At 35.8% G+C, this 23,420-nt stretch overlaps 1 protein-coding gene across 5 annotated transcripts in view; it reads right to left on the bottom strand.

Annotated features, from left to right (window-relative positions):
• SERPINI1 (serpin family I member 1) overlaps window positions 1-23,420 on the bottom strand; it is a 75,047-nt gene that overhangs the window by 24,316 nt on the left and 27,311 nt on the right. For 4 of the 5 annotated variants that reach the window (XM_019735797.3, XM_019735777.3, XM_074327440.2 and 1 more), the window contains 2 exons: window positions 2,288-2,555; window positions 997-1,227 (listed from right to left, as the gene is read on the bottom strand). In XM_019735797.3, coding sequence (XP_019591356.3) covers window positions 997-1,227; window positions 2,288-2,537 — 481 coding nt within the window. In that variant the 5' untranslated portion in view covers window positions 2,538-2,555. Of the gene's footprint in view, window positions 1-996; window positions 1,228-2,287; window positions 2,556-6,072; window positions 6,215-23,420 lie in introns of those variants that run through there. The other variant, XM_074327443.2, reaches the window with a different exon arrangement.

Below are 23,420 nucleotides of genomic sequence, written 5' to 3'. Positions count from 1 at the left end.
CTTCTGAGTATCTACCCCCAAAATTTGAAAACATTTATCTGTAAAAAATATATGTATCCCTATGTTTATTGCAACATTAGTCACAGTGGCCAAGACAAAAAGAACCAGAGTGTCCTTTGATAGATGATGGATAAAGAAGATGTGGCACATATATACAATGGAATATTACTCAGGCATAAGAAAAGATGATTGTTTTATTATACTACCATTTGTGACAACATGGATGTATCTTGAGATTATAATGCTAAGCAAAATAAGTCAGACAGAAAAAGTTGAGAACCATTGATTTCACTTATATGTGGAATATAAAGCTGAAAGCAACAAATGAAAAAGAAAGAAACAAACAAACAAATGAAAACTCATAGACACAGAAAACAGTTTAGTGGTTACCAGAGGGTAAAGAGTGGGGAGAGACAGAAGAGGGTAAAGGCAGTCAAATGTATGGTGACAAAGGAGATTTGACTTCAGATGGTGAACACACAATGCACTATACAAATGATGTACCATGGAATTGTACACTTGAAACCTATATAATTTTACTAACCAATGTCACTGCAACAAATTTAATAAAAAAAATAAAAGCCAACAAATATTTTTAAAATATGATTTTTAACTCTCTCTTATTCTATTTTAATGATAAGAGAGCCACCAACTGCCATTCTAATTAGATCTAATTTATTAAATAGCTCAAGCAAAATTTCATATAGTAGCTAAGATTATTATACAGAAGAAACCCACTAATTCAAAAGCACAGATTTCAGATTAGTTTATCAGTGCCAAAATTCTATGCATGCTGAAAGACTTACCTCCCTTATCAAATGTTTATTCACAAACAGTGCTTCTAAAAAGACTATTCTATACAAAATAGTTATTAAATACTGAATTAAATGCTATCTAACATTCAAAATGCTAAAGGAATGTGGGGACAAATAATTTCAGTAGTAAGAGAGAGTTAAACCTAAGCTATTTGAGAAAGAAAGGAACAAAATGACATACTATTTGTGTTATTCTCCACCCACTTATTGATGTGGTTGGCCACAGCAATATTTTGACTGAAGTCCACATGATTTACTTCTCCATGAAAGTATTTTTTCATCATTTGCAAAAACTCATCATTGACATGTAATCCATTTTGCACAAAAAGGGAATTGGCAATTTTCATCACATACTGGCTCTCTTCAGCAGTAACCATATTAGAAAAATCCTTCAAAAAAGAAAATTCTTCACCTGCAAAATGCCAAAGGATAAGTTTATTAGTGTAACAATCACAGTGAAAGATCTAGGAAAGTGGAGGAGCACTAAAACCACAAGGGAGGTAGTGAATAAATCAGAGGCCCAAGGGAAAAGAACTGGATCATTTTCCACAGTGACATGGTAAGGAGGTTCCAATATTTGTGCTGTTGCTAGATGTTCAAATTAACTTGTTTCCAGCTTAGTGTTATCAACTAATTATTTTTCATTTTAGTCAATATTTTGGTAAAATCTATAAAGTAAAGATTTGGGGGTTGTTTTCTCTCAAAGCACTTAGGTTACTTTCATTCAATTAGTCTTATTTTATGTTTATCAGGAATAAAAATTAAATTTAAGTATCACGATTAAAAATCAAATCAATCCTTTAAATTTACTTTTACTAGACAATTTTTAACCTTATAATTAGAAAATCCATTAGAAATTGTTTTACTTCTTAACTTTTAGAGTTAATTCACATGTATATTCGAATCATTAAAGTAGAAATCTTACATCATGTCAAAATGATTACAAAATATCTTTTGGTTAGAAATTTTCTCCAATCCAAGTACAACTCGTACATATAATTTTGATAACAACACAACATTAAAAAAAATCTTTGATGCTATTTAAACAGTGAAGACAGTTGATTTTAAGCAAAAAAATTCTGATATTCTTAGAGAATCATGTTGTTTTTCATTATAACACTCGTTGCAGTTGTAATTTTTTATTTATGTATGTGATGACTGATTAGTATATGTCTCTCACTCTAGACTAAAAACTCCATCAGAGCAAGAACAATGTTTACTTTTGTTTATCACAGTAAGGTTTATTTAAATAATAATACTAAAATATATAATTTCCTTAGGTGAACTCAGCCAGAGATGGAACCAGGAATTAACACCTTTCTTGGGTTTCTGAATGCTTCTCTGAGACATACCATTTCAATGAGATGACTTTCCTACCCTGTATAAAAATTGCTGCCTCTGACATAAGACAACATAACTGAGTTGAAAGTGAAGGTCAAACCATCTTGAGAAATCAAACCTAAGACACTTACCATTTTTCAGTCTGTCATATCCCATTGAATGACGGATTTCTTTCAGGGTAGATCCTTGGGCCCCAAGTTCCATCACTCCCATTGCAAGGGTGACACTCAATGGAGAGAAAAGAATATTTTCATCTTCTCCAGTGTCTCGAAGATGGTTATACATATTCACTGAGAACTCAGCAATGGTTTCATCGGGGAATGCAGCCCCTAAAGCCAAACTTTGCAGAAACAGCAAAGAGAAGAGTCCAAGGAAAGCCATGTTGGAATAGTTTCAAGCCTGGAAAACAATAATTTATGTAACAATTATTAATTATTTCAGATAAATGGAGTGAGGTAAAATATATATGCAGAGAGTGCCGAAACAATGCATACACCTTTTAAAAAAGGAAAAAACTGTATTAAAATTATACTGATGGTAACCCCTTTGGGCACCTCTTGTAATTACAGAAGTCAAATGTGACTTGTATTCATCTTTTGTTATTGGTATATATTGAGTATTACAATGAACAGATTTTCATTTCTTAAAATGTGTATAGATATTTTTGGCACTGTGTGTGTGTGTGTGTGTGTGTGTGTGTCTGTGTGTTTGTGTGTGTATGCATATATATTTATATATACATATGTATATACATTCATATATATACATATATGTATATACACACACAAACATGTGTGTTTATGTGTGTATATGAATTATTTCTTCAAAAAGTTGTAAAATAACCCCAAAGTTTTTAAACATATACAGTGTTAATCTCTGCAACAAAATCCCTAATAAATGATACATTGGAAAGTCCGATTTTTTAAAAGCCAACTAATAGTCAAATGAACAAACAATATTCATAACTTTTGAGATTACTCCCAGGAATAAGATAGCCCTAGTGCCCACCTTCATGGGGTTAAGTGTGTGTGTGTGTGTGTGTGTGTGTGTGTGTGTGTGTGTATGTGTGTGTGTGTATGTGTGTGTAGTAAGTAAATTATAGGTTATGTTTGTTGAGGTTAATCTAGCAATTTTTCTCAGCCTCACTGTATGTGTTTTGGTCAGGATTTTGAAACAGTTCACTCTATCTTATACTAAACTATATAGGTTCAGGACAGCTATTTATATGTATAGGGTTTAAGATGAACTAGTGAAATTAGGCATTTGAAAATGCCACATTACTACAGTTTGTTACATTAATGCATCATGCATCTGGGCTACCAACTAGTGGGAAGTATCAGACACATACCTGCCATGAGCCCCAGTTTATTCAGCGCAGGCTGCAGAAGCTACAGGAAGTGGTAACCCAGAGAAAAAGCAGATTCAGCTCATCCTTGTGTGGTTTTCTCTTACACATTGGTTCCCTAAGAGGCTGCTACTCCCAGTAACAATCTCTGAGCAGAGAGGAACCCCCTAAATATGTCCTTCTATATTTAGGATTATGCTGCCATGTCAGCTTATACCAGCAAACTGGTGATTCTTTAAGTGAGTGTGTCCAAATATCAAGCTCATCTGGTTCTTGGACCGTTTTCTCTTGGGAAGAGAAAACAGTGTCAGTGTCCAGATATCTCTGAATAATATTTCTGCCTCTCGGCACACCAGGGTTCCAAAAGCCTTGTCTCTCTGACAAACAGCCTTACTGGCACACACACACTGGGGATACGATACCCTCTTTCCTTAATATCCTTATACTTTGTCACTGTAGGCATCTGAAAGCTAAGCTGCGTATTTAACCAATTAAGCAGCCTATGTGTCCTTGATATTTTTAAAAAACATCATTAAAGCAACATACAAAGTGATGTTGAGCCAACACATTTGAAAAATTGTATTTTAATTAGTATAGAACATTAACAGGCCCCATTACTCAGTGAATAGAATGCATACACATTTAACTTAAGAGCAGTGTGTTTCCAACAGGTTTTTGAGTCAGAGCTTCCTAATGAGTCCTGTAATATTTTTAATTCCAATTTCAAAGAACTGCCTGGACATTTTATAAGTCATTCACATTTTAGGGTTCAGTTTTAGGTATCAGGTTTTTTTTTTGACTGAGAAATTCCAAGTTTCTGCCCTCCCCCTCCCATTTTGCTTTAAGTTTTAAATAATACTCGCATGTGTAGGAAGGTGAGGTCAGCTTTGTGTAAATATGGACACTCACAACTTGCTCTGTGAGGAAGCAAAGGATGCCTGCCTGTGGGAGATCAAGTGCACTGCTGCAGAACAGCATGTGACCTGCACGTCACATGGGGACAGCAGCCTTGGGACAGAAGGCAGGTGCCAAGAGAACACAGCTGCCCTGCTAGTGTGCCATGGCTGGCAGGCTGCGGTGGCATCCTCTCTTCCTTTTCTACGGAGAGAACTTCAGGAAAAGGGGGAAATAGAATAGATGAGTTTTTCTCATTTTAGATTCAGATGGAAATTTAGTAGGTATCCTTCCTTCTAAGTTGAAAGAGAACTTAAAACACATCCGGTGTTTGATACTTAGAATGTAATGCTGTTTAGGAGAACTTTGAAATCCAAGTAAGATCCGAAAGCCCAAGCTCTTAATCACAACGCTATATTGCTATAAGATGTGCCATCTTGCCTTCCACTCTGTAAAGACTCAAATCTGGACCTCATAACTTTCCTTTAATGTTATCTAGTATAAGACCAAGAAATGAACGTCACTATGTGATAGTGTCTGTCACGTTATAACACAGCTATTTGGAAACCACTGCACTTAGCATGAATATCAAATTTCAGGCTAATAAATATATTTCATACAGATAAAACAAAACTCAACTTACTGACAACCAATAAGAATTCCAGAAAACAAGGTCACATCTATTACGTTCATAGGCATTTTTGTTTACAAATGAATGTACCATAAGATAATAATAGCAAACATATGTTTGACCTTTGGCAAGTCACATGCATTCTCTGTCTTAGCTTTCGCATTCATGAAATAAAGACTAATCCCTACTCTGGATAACAGTAAAGAAATAAATGAGATCCTGTGTGTGAAGCACTCATTTTAAACTACAAGATATACCAGTTATTATTAGAAAATATGTTTCCTAGTTGTGTATATTTGCTAAGTCAAACAAGAGTCTATAGAGTCAAAATTAGTGTTTTATTATTGTTTTGGCCCATCTATTGTAGCACCATTAGTCATTCATTCAATCAAGATTGATAGAGGTACTGTGAAAAATACCAAAATGTATAAGAACAGACTCTTATCCTCAAGGAACCCATATCACTGTGCAAGAGTATATAATCTATTACAATAGTTCTTATCTATTTAAGAAAAGAGACTCTTATAAGAATCAGAAGGGTAAATCATTTCTTCAGGAATATTAATATACATGGACAACAGAAATTTGTATTTACTGGCTGTGATATTCACTGGTCTCAAGTGAGGAACCTCTGGTCTACAGCAGACAGACCAGAGGCAAAATGAATTAGTGTTTTATGGCCTTCAGCTTGGCAGGGTTCCCTCACTGTGGGAAAGAGATGCCCAAACCACTAATGCATCTTCAGGCTACTAGAGGACTCCTAGAAAGAGTACCCATGTTCGTGAGAGGGGGCTCTTCCCAGGGCAGTGAGCAGAAGCCCAGAACTATCTTTCAGGTTCTGCTACGAATTTAGGAGTAGCATGGCTGTGAGTGGTGGGAGTGGGTCATATCAGGAAACTCCTTAGTAAAGATTTAAAGAACTCTGCTCTGGAAACACACAGATTATCCATAGTTAAGTGATCTTTCCTCCTTTTGAAGGCAAGATTTCCAGTGGGCAAGCAAAATGACCTCTGCTAGCCTCATCTAGCATTTCTGATCTCACCTACCTCATCGCTGTTCCTTGGCCCCTTCACCTCTGCTGCCTCTGACGATTCTTTTGAGTCTATTTTTTTTTCCGGGGGAGAGAGGAAGGTTTCCTTTTCCCCTGCTCCCTTCTAAGCGTACGTGTTCTCCACGGATCTATTCCTGGCCCTCTTAACTCTGGAATGTTCTTCTCACTACTGCTGGTGAACTTTTCTCAAATCAAAGATACTTCAACTGTTATCCCAATCATACTATTCCCAAGTAAGTAAAATTCTAGCTCTGGCTTTATTTTTATGTAAATTTCTGATGTGCATTGCAAATTGTTCTTGGGATATATAGTCTTTGACTCTTGCCAGCACTTCAAGTTCAAGGTGGCTCAAACAATACTCTGTCTTATCAATCAAACCCGTTCTTTTTTTTATTTTAATGATGAAAATTCATCTCAGTTTTCCTTATGTTCAATAAACTGTCCACACTTATTCCATACTGCAAACCTGACACCGCCTCCCCATCATCCCATGGTCATTGCCATGGACACAGTGACGTGCTTTCTTTCATGCATTCTCAAGGACTCCACCAATAGCTATCAGCCATTCTCTGAACCCCAGGTTACTATCCTTTTTGATCTAACATATGCATAGACTCCAGATGAATTATCTTCATGTACTGTTATGAACAGATATTCTTATATTTATAAAACCTCAGGATATCCTTCATGCCTCTAGACTAAAGCCCAAAATCTTTGGTCTCGAACATAACCCACTGAACTGTGATTTAACATTGCTGTCTATCCACAACTCTCCTTCATGGATCCTGCAATTCTAGCCAGACTCCCTTTTGCAATACATGTCCCAGAATTTCTCTCTTCTGTTGCTCGTTCTTCTCCTGGAACTACTTCAGCCTGGTTCTATATGTTCAAATCCTCACCACTCCTCAAGGTTCTGTTCCACTTCCATTTCCTTCATTAATACCCTCCTGTTTCTTCAGTTAAAACAGCAATTTCCCCATCCTCTGAAATCTTGGCACATTTTATCTCTACCACAGCATATAACATTGCTTCCATTACAGATAATTCTGTACATGCCTCATCTCTTTTCCTAGGCTTTCTGAAGGCATAAATTAAAGTACGTTCACCTCCGTATATTTTAAGATACTCAGAACAAGCACCTAATGAATTACACATAGTAGGTGCCAAATAAATATTTGTTGAATTAATAAAGCATGAGAGGTGAAGGCCCAGAATGTTACATTAGAAGCAACATCAAGAGAAGTTGTTGCTTCTAAATTCTTGAGACTAATTTAATATGAGTCCACAGGTAGTACCTCATTTCCATTTTTTATTCCTTTTGATAAAGTGTTTTCTTATTGAGTCTGAGACCATCTTTCCAGCCTGACAAAGTGGCACTGTCACCAATGCTGACATAATGCAATGACTGGACATGGGATGCATTAACAAACAAGTATACCACCTTGAAAAATCACAAAAGGTGCTACCCAAATGTTACTGTATTAACATTAGTCTCCAAAATGCCAAGTCCCCACAATTAATCATAACACATTCTAAAATGAGTTACTCTCACACAGAGCATTACTTTGTACATTCATTATTTTCAAACTACTGAATAAAATGCCTTTACATAAAAACAAGAGGCTGTAGTACCACAATAGTAGTAGATAGTGCTGCTGTGCTAGAAAAGGCAGAAGTAGTTGAGTTGTAAACAAACTACCATTATTTCTTGCATCTCTACGCCTGTTGCCAGGGGTAGGGTAGGTTGTGGGCATTATAGGTGTGTATACTGCTTTAGAAAACACTTCTTTAAAACAAAATCGTCTTGTAGCTGAGGTATAAGGAATCACAAAACTAAAAACTGGATCAATAAAAAAGAAAATCTTTTTAAAACTTCCCTAGTAGTTTATCTTATTTATAGAGATTGGTTATTCATAAATGCAACTTATTTTTCTTTGATAACCCAATTATTTGAAATTTAAAAAAATCATTTTTTAATTATGAGTTGAGAAAAAAAGGGTATTATTTAGCAGGTGAGAAAAATGACTGAAGAAGTTTCTTTCTCTAGGAAAAAAAAAAATAAATAAATAACAGCCATAGCAAATGACTAAGGAGAAATGTCTAATGCAAAAAGCACTGTCTTAAAGCTCTCTGGCCTATTAAACTCAAATATTTGCATGTACAGGACTAGAAAAAAATTTTAATTAAGGGAACAAATATTATGTTGCAAAATTTTTATTTTACCAGGCAAATACATTGTGATGGGTGCAAAATAAATAAATAAATAAATAAATAAATAAATAAATAAATAACATGAAGAATGCCTCATAATCACATAAGAGAATGAACATTTCAGCATGAAAATAAGACAGTCCTTTAAAGTGATTCCCCCCCCCCCCCCCCCCCCCCCCCCCGCAAGTGTTGGCACCAGGTGTTTGGGAACCATTGCTCTAACTTTAGTTAGTACTAGGTCACTTGTTGAAATTTGGAACAGGTCAAAGTCTCCAGCCCTTTGTTTCCTGACTTACTGAGAGAAAGGGTTAACTAGATCAGCAGCCATGAACCTGGGAAATTTGTCAAAGAATTTGTCACACACAAAAAAAGTCATTACCTTCTGAAACAATCTATATTTTAGCTATCTGTAGTTTAGCAAGTTTCCTCAATTATAACATGCATGGTATTCCTTCTTGCCCCGAATTTTAACTTATCTGAAAGTGTAATAAATCATACAATGTCCACAGAAACCAGCAAATCCTCAAGCAAACAGGAAGTTGTGACACTGTTGTCATTTCCTGTGTTAAGGGTCATAACCTGGACAAACGTGAACTTTCGGCTCCTTATTTACTAGTATCATTGTTCCCTCAGTTGACTTATTTCCATCGGCGCTGCCTAACACTATTAAATTTTTGCTCAAACTTGAATCCAGAATTGTCCTCAACAGGACTATACATAGTAGCAGCACTGAAAACATAAAGGACCATTTGTGAAGAAGAGAACAGAAAGGAGGATATACATTTATTATAAGTGATGCCAGTATTTATCCCTTGAGAAATGAACTAACTGATTTTCTTGTAAAACAAATGTTTTATAAAGGATCCAAAAATAGAAGCCACATGCAAGTAGATACATTTGCGCAAGTAGATACATCTCTTGTACTTGGGATATATACAAAAGAAATTTCTGTTGAATGCCAAACAGGACAATTAAAAACAAAAGGATTTGTCAAATCTCTCAAAATAAATCAGTGTATTGAAAGCAAGAGAAGATGAATGAGCCATGCGTGCTTTAAGGTTTGTTGCTCAGGTACTGAGCTGTCAAAAGCTTCCTGATAATTTTCAAACTTAGCTGTATAGATGTGTGGAAGATAGAGATGTGGGGGAGACTAGTCAAATAATCAAATGGAAATTTAGAGAATATACCAAAGTCATACTTCAAAATACCTTGAGATTACGTTTTCAATCACAAATGTCCTAAAAAGTTTTGATCAGAAAATGCATTATGAAAACTAACGTGTCATGATTAATGATGGCCAGTCTGATTCAGACAAATGATAAGAAAGCTTAGATTTAAACTTTGATTATTAAATGCATAATATGCTTGGGTATGAATAAATATACTCCATTATGCTATTTTTTTAAGAACTGTACATTTTTTTCCTTTTAAAATTTTATTTCTCCCCAAAAATGTGTTACCAAATAGAGATGTATCTTAAAACCAAGTGGTCAGAACCAAGTAAGGAAGGAAATACAAGGAGATTTAATTCTGTAATCATAACATCTATTAAATTATGATATAAATGATTTAATCCTTTCTCTCTTTATCTTAAACTATATCTCTTTTTTTTTTTTTTTGCTTCTCTCTCCAGCTATTGAACCCACTGCGACCCTTTCCATACTCTCGCACTTTTCAATAAAATACATCTTTATGTTCTTTTTTCCTGTTTTATTGAATCAAGCAAAAAAGGAAAGCTCACCAGGAATCTCTCAAACAAGGAAGAAATGGGCAGATAAATCAAAGGGGCAGAACTATGCAGAGAGTAAACTATAAATATTTAATTTACTAGAAAAAAATTATGAAAGATTGGAAATGGACTAGAATGATTACTAGGTGTCTTTGATGAAAACCTATACATTATCTGAAGCATAACTCATCAGGTTATCTGACTCTATGGATTTTGGGCCCTACATTATCTTTGAACAATATTACAGCTCTCAAAATCTCAGATATCTGATAGCGATGCAAGTAATTCTTGTCCATAAAAATGCACAGTGCACATGTATGGTTGAATGCAATTGATTATTGCTTTGTGGATATTGGGCAGTTTTGTATCTATTAAGCAAATGTATTTCAGTCTTGGTTTACATATTCATTTGATGGGTTTACATATTCATTTGTGTTTTTTTTTGGATTCTCCCATAAATTGGTTGTAGCATCTTCCTGGTTCTCATTAATTAATGAGCTAAATAAAATCTTTGACATTTGTTCATTTTATATTTGTATGAGAGTCAAGATTTTAACCTTTTAAAAACATCTATTCTTAACTAATTTTTAAATCCTCAAAATTAGAGATTTTTCATTCAAAAAATATTTGGCCCGACAACTAAACTGAGAAACAATGGCTTAAAAACTGGGGAGGGGGGGTGAAGGAGGAGGGGTGTGTGGAAGGGTGGGAGGACGGGGTCAAAGAAAAAAAAAATATTTGTTTTCATATGCTACTCCAATGAACAGAGTAGAAAGGAAGTGTAGCATTAGTCTTTTCATAATCAGTGAATATTCCTTAATTATTGGTTGAATTAGTACTGTACCACTGGTACCCCAAAATGATTCAGTAGGACTGTGTGACTTGGAATTACTGATGAGCTGGCTGTGCTACGGCCTAATATTCTTGGGTATTTGGCAAGCATCCCAGAGGAAGTTTAGGCCTGGAATAGTCTATCATGTCCTGCTCACTTACGGACAAACCAGTCCTAGAAATGTTGAAAAACAACAGAGGGAAAGTGTAGTGCTAAAATTCTCCAGAAAATCTAAAGTGCTTCGGTGTATATGAGTATGTTAATTAGGAACACCTCAGCATGAAGAGGTGGTTAAATGGAATGAAGATAAACTTTGATTTAGAAGATTCGATTTCTTTGGCAGGACCCAAGTCTTTCAAGGAGCTTTTCAGTTTTCCTGGTAACTTCCCTGGGCCACACACTCTAACAGGAAGTAGGAGCTGTAAACTTTCAAGAATATTTCACAGCAAAGATAACCTCAGGAATTTATTTTGACTCAATAAATAGATGCTGAATAAATAAATCTCTGGTCAAAACTTTTCCTACCATAGGCCATAAGAAAGTTCTAAAATTAAAAGCCAAAATACTTTATTACTCTATTTCCTTCAAAAAGGTAGAAAAATGTGGTCCAATAAAACTTTCTGTGATGATAGAAATATTGCATATGTGTACTTGATCAATAAGGTAGCCATTTGCCACTTGTGGCTAGCAGGCACTTATATAATATGGCTAGTGCAACTGAGAAACAGGAATTTTAATTGTGTTTTATTTTAATTAATTTAAAGCCATGTGGCTAGTGGTTACCATATTTGACAGGGCTAGAAGTAGGTTAAACAGATCTACTCTTCATAACATTGGTACTTGAACAAATAGCCCATAATACAAGTATTTAAAACAAAAAAATGGAGCAAAGTTAGTAGCATGAACCTCCCCAAAACATGTCTCTTTACCTAAGATGTTTTGTTTTGAAATATACTCCCTTCCTTCTTTATTTGGGCGCTATCAACTGATAAAGAGGCTCCATTTGGAGTTTCAAGAGCTTTTGGTTAAAGCTGGTGACTACTGAGGAAAAAAAAGTCAATGCCTTAGATCTCCTGGGTATCTACCCAAAAAATCTGAAAACATTTAGAGATAAAGACACGTGTGCTCCAATGTTCATTGCAGCTTTGTTTACGGTGGCCAAGATATGGAAACAACCAAAATGTCCTTCGATAGATGAATGGATAAAGAAGTTGTAGTATATATACACAATGGAATACTATTCGGCAGTAAGAAAAGATGATATAGGAACATTTGTGACAACATGGATGGATCTTGAGAGTGTAATGCTGAGCGAAACAAGTCAGACAGAAAAAGCAGAGAACCATGTGATTGCACTGATATGTGGTATATAAACCAAAAACAACAAAAGAACAAGACAAACAAATGAGAAACAGAAACTCATAGACACAGACAATAGTTTAGTGGTTGCCAGAGGGTAAGGGGGGCGGGGGTGGGGGGGGAGGTGAGGGTAATGGGGATCGAATATATGGTGATGGAAGAACTGACTCTGGGTGATGAACACACAATGGGATTTATAGATGATGTAATACAGAATTGTACACCTGAAATCTATGTAATTTTACTAACAATTGTCACCCCAATAAAGTTAATTTAAAAAAAAAAAAAGTCAATGCCAACAAGAACCAGTGAGCTGGCAGGTCCCCAGCCTGCCTGGAAATGGGATTTGGACTTTCCATAAAATGATAATGAATAATTCTGGTTGGCACAATTGGGGAGACTATACTTGCCAATGAATGACTTCCTTTGGAATACTGTCAGGAGAGCTAAACAAGTGACACACAATCCCGAAGGCAACATTCAGAGAGTAGTTTCAGAGAGACCTGTTAAAAAGTCATCATTAATCAAGGTCATGTGTGGCCCAAGGGCATTTTGGAAGAAAGCCAGGCATTAATGGTTTCAGCTTACCCATTAATGTAAGAAATCTCTACTGATTGTTCTCTTCCCCAGTCTGTGGGTTTAGCTGTTTACAAGGTTGTAGATGGTTCCTGCTGGAAACATTAATCCAGCCCCTCATTTTATAGGTGTGAAACAGTCATTTGTACTAGACAACTTCTGGTACACAAAGGATGTTCAATGAGCTACTATAGATGCTAAAAATAATTAAATTCAAATGTGAATACAATACCTGGAATTTCATTGATTGATTAATTTATTGATTCATTGATTGATTCATTGATTCAATAAACCTTGTCCTTGACAACTACATGCCAAGCCATGTACTAGGTGCTAGTGATACAGAGAAAAAAGGATGGCATAAAGTATATGTCTTTGTGATATTTTTCTTCATGTGTTACATCTACATTGCTCAAAGAGATGCCCAGCCTTTTGTTTAAAGCTTTAAAAATACTGACTTTTCTAATTTTCCAATATTAAAGTGTCGCTTGTGTAATAGAGTATTTAAAAGTTGTCCATAAAAAAATAAAAAATAAAAGTTGTCCATGTCTTTTAAAATCTCAAAATACCAGGTGTAAAGATTCCTTTTCAACTGTTTTGCTAACGGAGGGAATCGCCTGGGAGTAGCCTGAGAGAGTAACCGCCAATCATTCACTAACGTGTGAGTATATCCTGAAGGTCTGGGAAATGAGGTAAAATACTCAGAAAAGTTATGTAGTGCACAAACCTAAAGGACAAATTCTCACAGAAAGACTTTCAGAGCATCCAAAGCTAGTTTTAAACTTGTCTTAATAATACATAATCAGAACTGTAAATACACTGTTGTAATGTGATGATATCCTAATAGGGACAGTAGTAGTGAAGGCTGTTGGCCATACGCACCAAAGTATCACAGATTCTCAGTATTTATATCAGTTATCATATCATATTATATTGTATTATGTTCATTTATATTAAATTATATTTGGGTTCTTTACAGTGTTTCTGTCTTTTCTTTCTTTTTTAGATACCCTATAACGCAGCCCTCACAGCTGTTGAAACCACACAAAGCTATTTCTGCATCTTAGCTAAAAACGAATAATCCCAATATCTGAGTGCTCTTTTAGTAAGATGGTTAGGCTCAAGGGATACTGACACCAAGGTGAATAAGGAAGGATATTAACATGACATCAAAACTTGTGAATTTTCATAGGTCAGAGTGGTCAAACATAGGCAACTTCAACCTACTACTTACTCAGCATTTACTTCCAGATGGAAGAGAACTTTCATATACTGTTTTGGTACTTTATGTTCAAACAGTTGTTTCTATGTTTTGAAAAATCATGATATCTTATATTTCAAAAAATGCATACTAGTTTAGAAATTTGGGAAAAAAACTTACTGTGATTTCCTGTTAGAATTCTTTTCTCTTCACTTTGTTGAGAAATGTTACAAACTGACAGAAGGAACTAACTGATAAAAACACCAACCTAAATTAGATGGTTTTTTCTTTAAAAGAAAAAAACACACAAAATACTTTTGGCTCACACTTTCTGTACCCTGGGGAACTTAATTTACATACATTACTTTTTAAACAGTCTTTTGCAGGACTACAGACCAGTGTGGAAAGTGAAAGTGTGAAAGAATGTATCTAAAATAATTTTACTGCTTTGCTTTTTTTAATTTTTTTACATTTATTGCAGTGACATTGGTTAATAAAATTCTATAAGTTTCAAGTATACAATTCTATAATACATCATATCTCTCTCTCTCTCTCTCTCTCTCTCTCTCTCTATATATATATATATATATATATATATATATATATATATATATATAGATATAGATATAGATATATATAGATATATATATTGCATTGTGTTCACCTCCCAAAGTCAAATCTCCTTTGTCACCATATATTTGACCCCCTTTACCCATTTCTACCTCCCTCCCTCCTTCTTTTCCCTCTGGTAACCACTAAACTGTTGTCTTTGTTTAGAGTTTTTGTTTATTTGTTTGTTCATTTGTTGCTTTCAATTTCATATCCCACATATAAGTGAAATCATATGGTTCTTGAATTTTTCCATCTGACTTATGTTGCTTGACATGATAGTCTCAAGATCCATCCATGTTGTTGCAAATGGCAGTATTTCACCTTTTCTTATGACTAAGTAATATCCCATCGTATATTGTACCACATCTTCTTTAACCATCATCTATCAAAGGACACTCTGGCTCTTTTTATGACTTGGCCACCGTGAATAATGCTGCAATGAACATAGGGATACATATATCTTTACAGATAAATGTTTTCAGATTGTTTGGGTAGATACTCAGAAGAGGGATTACTGGGTCATATGGTAATTCTACTAAATTTTTGAGGAACCTCCATACTATTTTCCATAGTGGGTGTACCAATTTACATTTCCACCATACTGCTTTGTATTTTAATGCTCCTATAAACTAAAAATACAAAATTTCCTGGATATTGATTAATGTATTAATGCTATCCTAAAAATATCCACCTGTTAACTCTACTTATAAATCTGCCACACACATTGTAATAGGGGGATTTCTAAAAGAAACTTTGGTTTCCTCTTCCTGTTTATCACTGTGAATGACTGAAAAAGTCACTTGTAATTTTTATTGCAGGGTGTGGGCGAACAAGTAAAACATAAGTAGATATAAAAAGGCTCTATAAAAGTATCCTGGTTACATTTCCTGGTAATTTTCAGAACCACATTAACGATATAGTAACACCACCTTTAAAAATAGTGTAGAAAGATGAATCAAGAAATCAACCAATGTTAATATTGGATAGGAACAAAAAAGTTAGGGGAGATTGTGTACTTCTCTCCACAAAGCAAAGATAAAACCACTCTAAATAGTAATCAACCACTCTTATTTTCAGAGATCTCGAGACAAATGGATTTAATTACTTTCTTCTGAATCTCTTCCAAGCTTACCAGTCCTCAGTAATAGTAAATTGTCCCTTATTGTCCTTTATCAAGCTCCTTTCAACAGCTTATGGCTTTTCCCATCACTGGACAGGTAAAATAGGGGATGTTTTATGGATCTTATATTATGAACATCAGTGCTCACAACTCTAGCACACCATTAAGGCACACTGTTTTCCTTAGTTCACCACTGAAGGGTCTCAGAATAGTCACGGTGAAATGCAGGCAAGGATGTTGGCTTTTTGTTTTGCTATCATGTGGGTTGCTTCTTACAGATCTGAAACATTGAAAGTTAAAGCCACGGGATGTAAAGTACCACATAGGGAAGATAGTCAATGGTAATTGTAATCGCTATGTACCATGTCAGAGGGGTACTAGATTGGGGGGGGGGCCTTATCACTTTGTGAGGGGTCTTAATGTCTAATTATTATGCTGTTTTGTACATCTGAAACTAATAAAAAATAAAAAAGAAAGTTAAAGCTAGTTGTATCAGAGAAATTTCAGAGAATATATTTATGACTCTAAAATATGTGTATTCTTCCTGAAATAAGGACAGATGAACATGATAAACAGCACCATGGGGTACAATCAGCCAAGATCCAGGTGGTGGGAAATTCCACATGACAACTGATTCAGTTTCAACAAATAAAACATAGAAATAAAGGGCAGTGCGAGTCAGGGAGGCAGAGAGACAGATGGCTTAAAAGAGACTTGAGAGATATATCAACAAATTGCAATGTCTGGACTTTATTTGGATGCTGGTTTAAACAAACAAACTGTAAAAATAATTTATGTTATTATGAGACAATTGGGGAGAAAGAGTAGAATAAGTGGAAATTAATACCTTATTCTTAGATAGGAATACTCAGTATCATAAAAATGCCAGTTCTTCCTATATTACTCTATACTTGAATGCAATTTCAATACAAATAACAACTTAAAATACAAGCTATTTTAAATTTCATGTAGAAAAAAATTAAGAAGCAGGAATAACAAGAAAAATTCTAGAGAAAAACGAACAGTGATGTGATACTACAATGCATTAAAAAGCTATAATGATTAGAATAGAATAGTGAAAAAATATAATTTGGTATATGATAAAATTTGGCAGTGAAATCAGTGAGGTATGATACATCATTCAGTACATGTAAAGAAGATGAATACTTTGTACTTTAAAACAAATAAATTCCAGATGGATCAAACTTTAATCGTGAAAATGAAACTTTAAAATTCCAGGGAGAAATCATGGGAATTTTAAAACATATTCATAAGTCTGTGTGTGTATATTTCATATATACAAATATTTATGTGGGTATATACATATGTGTGTATATATACATATATATGTGTATATATATACATATATATATATTGCATATGTATATCATATAAAACACACACATATAGTGTTGAAATGGAGAAGGCTTAAGTGTAACAAAGACTCAGGAACCATTAAAGAAAAGATTAATAAACGTGATACACAAAATAAAAAATCTGCACAGCAAAACCCATATGAGTAAAGTCAAATGACATGTGACAAACTGAAAAATATTAAATTACAGACTAAAGGATTATATCCCTACTCTATGGAGAATTTCTATAAATCAATAAAACAAAAAAAATATTATAGAAAAATAGGCAATGGTTATGAATAGTTCACAAAAAAAAGATTTAAAACAGCTCTTAAACACATTAAAATGGTCAAATCAATAATTACTGATTGTAGTAAAATTATACTGAGGTACCATTTGCCACATCATTTTGATAAAAGTAATATTAAAGCCTAAACTCACTATTATTAGAGAATAACCATAGGCCATTTGCCTTGTGGACAAAAAACAAATGGGAATCAAAAAGCTGTAACCTCTTAGACATGAGAGAATATGCCTTTAATCTCTAGGTTTGGCTCTATGGTTCCATCTCATTTATGCAAAGATGACAATCTCAGATGATTTCTTCTATCCAGAATGCAACTGAAAAACTAGAACAAGCAAATTCTTTAAGGTTTTTAAACAACCAAAATTAAAAATCCATAAAGAAATATATTTTGTACTAAAGCTTCTTATACTTAACTCAGAAGAGTATGTCGTGGTCCCTACTCCAAACTCCTTATTTTATTTTATGCACAATGCAATCTTAACATAAATGCTTGTTTTGATTTCCCATTTTTAGCAAATAAAAAAACAAAGAAAAAAGAATCAGAGAAAGGGACTCCTGGAGACAGGCACAGTGATTCTAGGAAGAAGCCACAAAAAATGTTGGTCTTACAAGCAGATGAAAAGCTATCTAGCTCTGTCATAAGGCCTTAAAATGTAGGACCACTTACTACAGGCACATTTCCTGTATCAATTAGGGTATTACAGCAGCACCCAGTGTTGGATATTCATGCTGATGCCCTTGAACCATCGCAAAAATATGAATTTACTGTTTGGTAGATTCCAGAGGAATGCACGTAATATATGTTAGATAAACTACCATAAGCCATTTGAAATAAAATACTGGGGCATTTACCAGTATACATTTCAGTTTTCTAGAAAACGAAAACACAAGAAAACAAATTCCTCCTTGGATGCAGCTAACTACATTACTGTAATTTAAAAGACAAATTATAAATTGCTGTTGGTGTCCTTTTGCCTTTAACAAACAAGTCAGATTTTCCAGGCGTCCATAATCCTGAATTGAGTAATATATAACTTACCTTATGATTACTAATTAAGGAATAGTTCTCTGGGTTTAATGACCTTATCGCAAAACATGGCCACATGTCATATTTCAAAATTACTTGACTTGGCATAATTATGTTAACAGAGTGAAATTATGTTTATATTTGAAGCTGCATGGCTTAATAACGGCAGCAGTCAGCACCATCTGTTGATGGCTCTCTGTCTGTAGCAGGAAGGCTCATCTGTGGTCAATTTTCTTTTTGGTTGCGAATCTCTTCACTGTTCCTCACTGTTTAGCCATGAAAATGGATGGCATTTTAAAACTCTTCCAGTGCTTTTTGCAATCAAGCTACTAGGCAACAAAATGTATCCTCATGGGAATGAGTTATTTTAAGATTGAGAATCCAGTATAATTAGGTGGTGTGGGTGGAGCCTCTTAGGGTCACTAATATCAGTAACGCGAGGCCAAAAGTCCTAGACTAAATGGTGTCTGTGAGAGTGTACCTCATTCAGAATGACATGACTTTAAAATATTTTTATAACCTATTATTAAAAAACGAGACGATAAAACAATTTATCTAAATCAGCACTTCTCAGTGTGAGGTCTGGGGACTTCTGCATCAGAATTTCCTGGCAGGTGGTGAAAATGCAGGTTGGGGCCATATCACCAACCGCTTGAATCAGAAATGCTAGACATGTTGCCTGTATTTTTAAGAGATATTTCGGGTGATTGTTAGATGCAATCAAGTGTGAAAACTAAGTTGGTAGGATACCAATTAGGATGTGCCTGTCAGCAAAACTGAGGTGAAAACAAGGCAGTGACAGTGTGAGAGGAATGGGGAAGTAGAACTAATTACAAACAAGGCTCTTTACAAGCCAGCTCATTCATACTTTTACACTCGAGTGGCTGTGATGTTTCCATTTATTTCTAGGATTATTATTTAATATCCACCTCCTCCCTGGACTGCAAGCCCCACAAGGGCAGGAATCACACCGGTCTCACTCAAGACTACCTGGGACTAGCGTATTGCTTGGCTACTGAGTGAACGACTTAGGTATATTATCTCCACTTACAGATGAGCAAACTGAGACTCGGAGAGGGTAGCTAGCTTAGACCACACGGTTTATGGTTAGCAGAGCCAGGCCCCTACCCCGCAACAGCCTTTCTTTGACATGTGCCATTCAATTTGTTTCCAGAGGAGACCAATATCAATATTGCCTGTCAAACACTCAAATCCAAAACAAAAAGACAACAACAAAAAAATCAACCCGTATCGGAGTTTATTTAGAAAATAAAACAATATGGTACTTTAGAATGTGGTAAATATCCTGGGGGCGGGGGGGGGTTGGTGTGGGGAACTGCACAGGGGGATAAGAGAGTGAGGGGGTGAGAAGGAATATTGCAATTTTAAATAAAAAGATTAGGAAGGTTTCAGTGCATAGGTGATTTTTGAGCAAAGGCTTCCAGGAAGATGTAAGCCACTGTTAACTGGGGTCAGAGGAGAGTGATTAGCAAGAGCAGATGCCTGAGGAAGGAGTGAATCTATTTAGGCCAAAGATCAGCAAGCAGGAAGCTGACACACAAGGCAATGGAGAGGGCCAGAAGGAGAGTGGGTGAACGCTTGATCAGAGTGAGTTAAGGAAGAATGGGAAGAGAGGATTCAGAAACTCAGCAAAGACAATTCTTTGGAAGAACAGACATTGGGCAATAGCTAGATGGAGAAGAAGGTAGTCAAGGGAAGGTTTTCTTCATGTACTTGTTTTTTAAGGTAAAAGGAAAAACAGGATGTTCATTTCCTAGTAGTGATGCTCCAGAAAAGAGGGAGGACTGATAGTTCAGGAAAGAGAGGCATTGTGGAGTGGTGGTGTGAGGAGAACGGATGAGAACCTATGCACAGAACAGAAATTAACAGAATGCACAGATGGGGCGGGGGGAGGGGGTGGCCTTAGATAGTAGCAGACAATTCATCTGTAGAAACAGGAGAATAGGCAAAGTATATGGGTACAAATGCTTTTAGGTGGGGACCTGTGGTAGTGGGAGGCCATGGAAGTTTTTTGATGGATTCCTTTATCTCCATGAATTAGGTTCAAGGTTGTTAGCTGAGAACAAGGCTGGGAGCAGGTACTAGAGAGCCTGTGTTCATAAGAACATTTTCCACTGCATTCTACTGGTAGATATGCACTGTTTGGTCTTTCTGCTTAAACATGTGGAAATATCGTATGCACATACTCTTGCCAAAGCAGTGTTACTCATCTTTGGTTAGAATTAACTTTGAAACTACAGTGTACAAGTAATGAGTTTTGAAAAATAAATTAATAGATGGAATACCTTCTCCTCTGCTCCCATTTATACTGCAACTTTATTCGCTCAAATTATTTCATATTCTGAATGTCACTGAGAAATTTAGATCACAGATGTGTACCCCAGAAGTGGGTTTCCAACCGTAATTTAATTGAAAGGGTTATAACTAAGTTTCACCATATGGGACTGTCAGATGTAATCAGTGAAATATAAGTTTTAAAGAAGACATTATTGAGTGTGTGGAAGCACATTTTCTAAGCAATGAGAGCAATCATTTAAGCAACAGAAATCACTCTAATATCATAGTAAATTAGGACATCAGTAGAATATATAAGTGTTAGAGTTAATGTTCTCATAGAATGAGTCATTTTGATTGAAAGAGAATATACCCTTTACAGCAAACATAAGACAGATAATAAAGGTATTACTCACCACTTGCCGCCCTACCACATCAATCAAATCTGTAAGGATAACATGGCTTCAAGTTTTTATACCAATACAATTAATGATACAATTGTAAATTGATACAATTGGGAATTTCGTTTTATTAACATGAGAGAATCTGGCAAATTCCTCAGCCATAAAGTAGAGGCCCACAAAGTTTTTAACCCGGGGTCAATGGTTAAAATGGTTTAATACACTCAAATTGCCATCACTGAACTTTCAGCTTGATATTTGGACTCTTCAAGTCTCTAAGCATTGCAACTTAGGGGCTAGTTTTGCAGTGGACTAACTTTATAACAAAACCAGTGATCCCAAAAATCTATTATTCTAATGCCTAAAGGCAGGCTCAGAACAAAACATCACACCTGAGTAAACCATGTAAGAGGCACTGTTTTCTACCCCTCTAAGTCAGAGTTCACCTGCCCTAATTGTGCATGAGGAGTAGCTATTGTGCTAGTATTAGATCTTGCTCAAATATTGATGCTTAGATCCCATATTATCCCATATACTACCAAACACTGGCACTCCAAAGATCAAGATACAAGACTACCCACCCCACAGAAAATAATCATCTGGTCTTACTCTCCTTGAACTAGGCTAGAGTTATTTGCAGAGTTGTGATGAATGAATCTTAAATGTTACTGCCTTAAATCCCCATGATGTTGAACTCATCCCCCTTATAGGCAAATCTGAACACACGTGTAAAACCAGTGAAGGAAAGGTAAACTCATTCTGAACTGTGATCTTTGACCAGATTAGATAAATTCAGCAGAGCTGTTCCACTTCAATAACGCCTTGGTTTAAGCAGATTAAGGGTTGTATGAATAAAGCAGTCAAGAACACACACACACACACACACACACACACACACACGTACACGCACACGCACACACACTTTGCAGCCAGGCTACCAGAACTGAGTAATCTGTTGCCAGCTCACGAATTTAGGCTGAGGCAGTATGTTCAAGCAAAGGCCATAGTGTGAGAGGATTGGAGGCCGCATGTCTTCTCTCTGCTCAGCTGCCTTCTGCTGCCCTTGTGCCAGAACAGCATGTGGCACTCAGCGTTCCAAAACCAAGCGGGCCCATCTTCTCTTGATATTAGGTACCCAGTCAGCGGCTGGCCTTTCTCCGACCAGAATCACTATAACTTTGGTAAGATCCGATTGATGGCACCACGTAGAGGAATTGATGGGGCGAGATAGCTGGCCCACCGACGTATATGGGCAGCAAGGCTAATTTAAGCTCGCCAGGAAAGCAGAATGTAAGTAGATTCTAAAACAATCCCCAAAGCAGTTCACGTGAAGAAAATAAAGTGTACATTTAAACAGCAGCCTGTAAGTGGTCTTTCACTGGTGGACAGGCACCAAATGTTTAGAGAAGTCGTAAAAGGGACTGCGAGGACGCTGGGCTTCAAAGCCAATGTTGTTGTACTCTTGCTACCGTTTGCAGAGGCTGCGTTACCATCATTGCTACTTAGAATGACATTCCTAACCCTTGTCTCTTTCCAAACTCACCTCATGGAAGACACCTCGCCAAAAGTCACTTCCATTATTGTATGCATGGTGCTCAGGGCAGTGTCTTGCCTAGAAGATGCTAAACAAATGTTTGTCACATGAAAGAAAGAAACAGAAATAGCTACATTGATGTAATATAAGTGAAAACTGGATTAAGAGGGAGAAGATTTGAAATGGAGGTCCAATTCTGTCCCTCACTAACTAAATGGTAAATCTTTTCTTCTTGCTGGAATTGTTTTCAAGTCTATAGAATGGGAATAATAATGCCTTCTCCAACTTCCTTGTGAAGTAGTTATGAGACTGCAAGGGTCATAATGAGGAAAATAAAATCTAGCAGAACACCTGGCTCCATACTGGGTAGCCTTGGGCAAATCACCAGCTGGCATCTATATCCTGTGTCAAGTGTGCATCATAAAAACATCCTTATTTCTTAGGCTTCTTTTATCAAGGGTCATTCAAATTTCAGAATGTGTTATTACCCTTTTATTTATTTTAAAAAAATTTATATTTTAATTCTGAAATAATTTTAGACTTGCAAAGTGTTTGAAAAACATAGAAACAGTTCCCATATACTCTTTACTCTTTCCTCAAATGTTAACATTTTACTTATAACTGATGCAGAATGATCAAACCAGGAAACTAACATTGAGATAATACTATGAACTGTCTACAGACCTTATTCAAGTGTTTCCAACTATTCCAATAATGTCCCTTTTCTTGTCCTGGATTCTATCCAGGGTCCCACATTGCATTTAGTTGTCATATCTCCTGCAAT

Source organism: Rhinolophus sinicus, chromosome 17 (assembly GCF_057876585.1).
Source record: "Rhinolophus sinicus isolate RSI-liver-muscle chromosome 17, RSI-T2T, whole genome shotgun sequence".
Taxonomy (NCBI): domain Eukaryota; kingdom Metazoa; phylum Chordata; class Mammalia; order Chiroptera; family Rhinolophidae; genus Rhinolophus; species Rhinolophus sinicus.
Note: the sequence above shows the minus strand (reverse complement) of the source record. Positions and strands in the feature narration are given on the sequence as shown.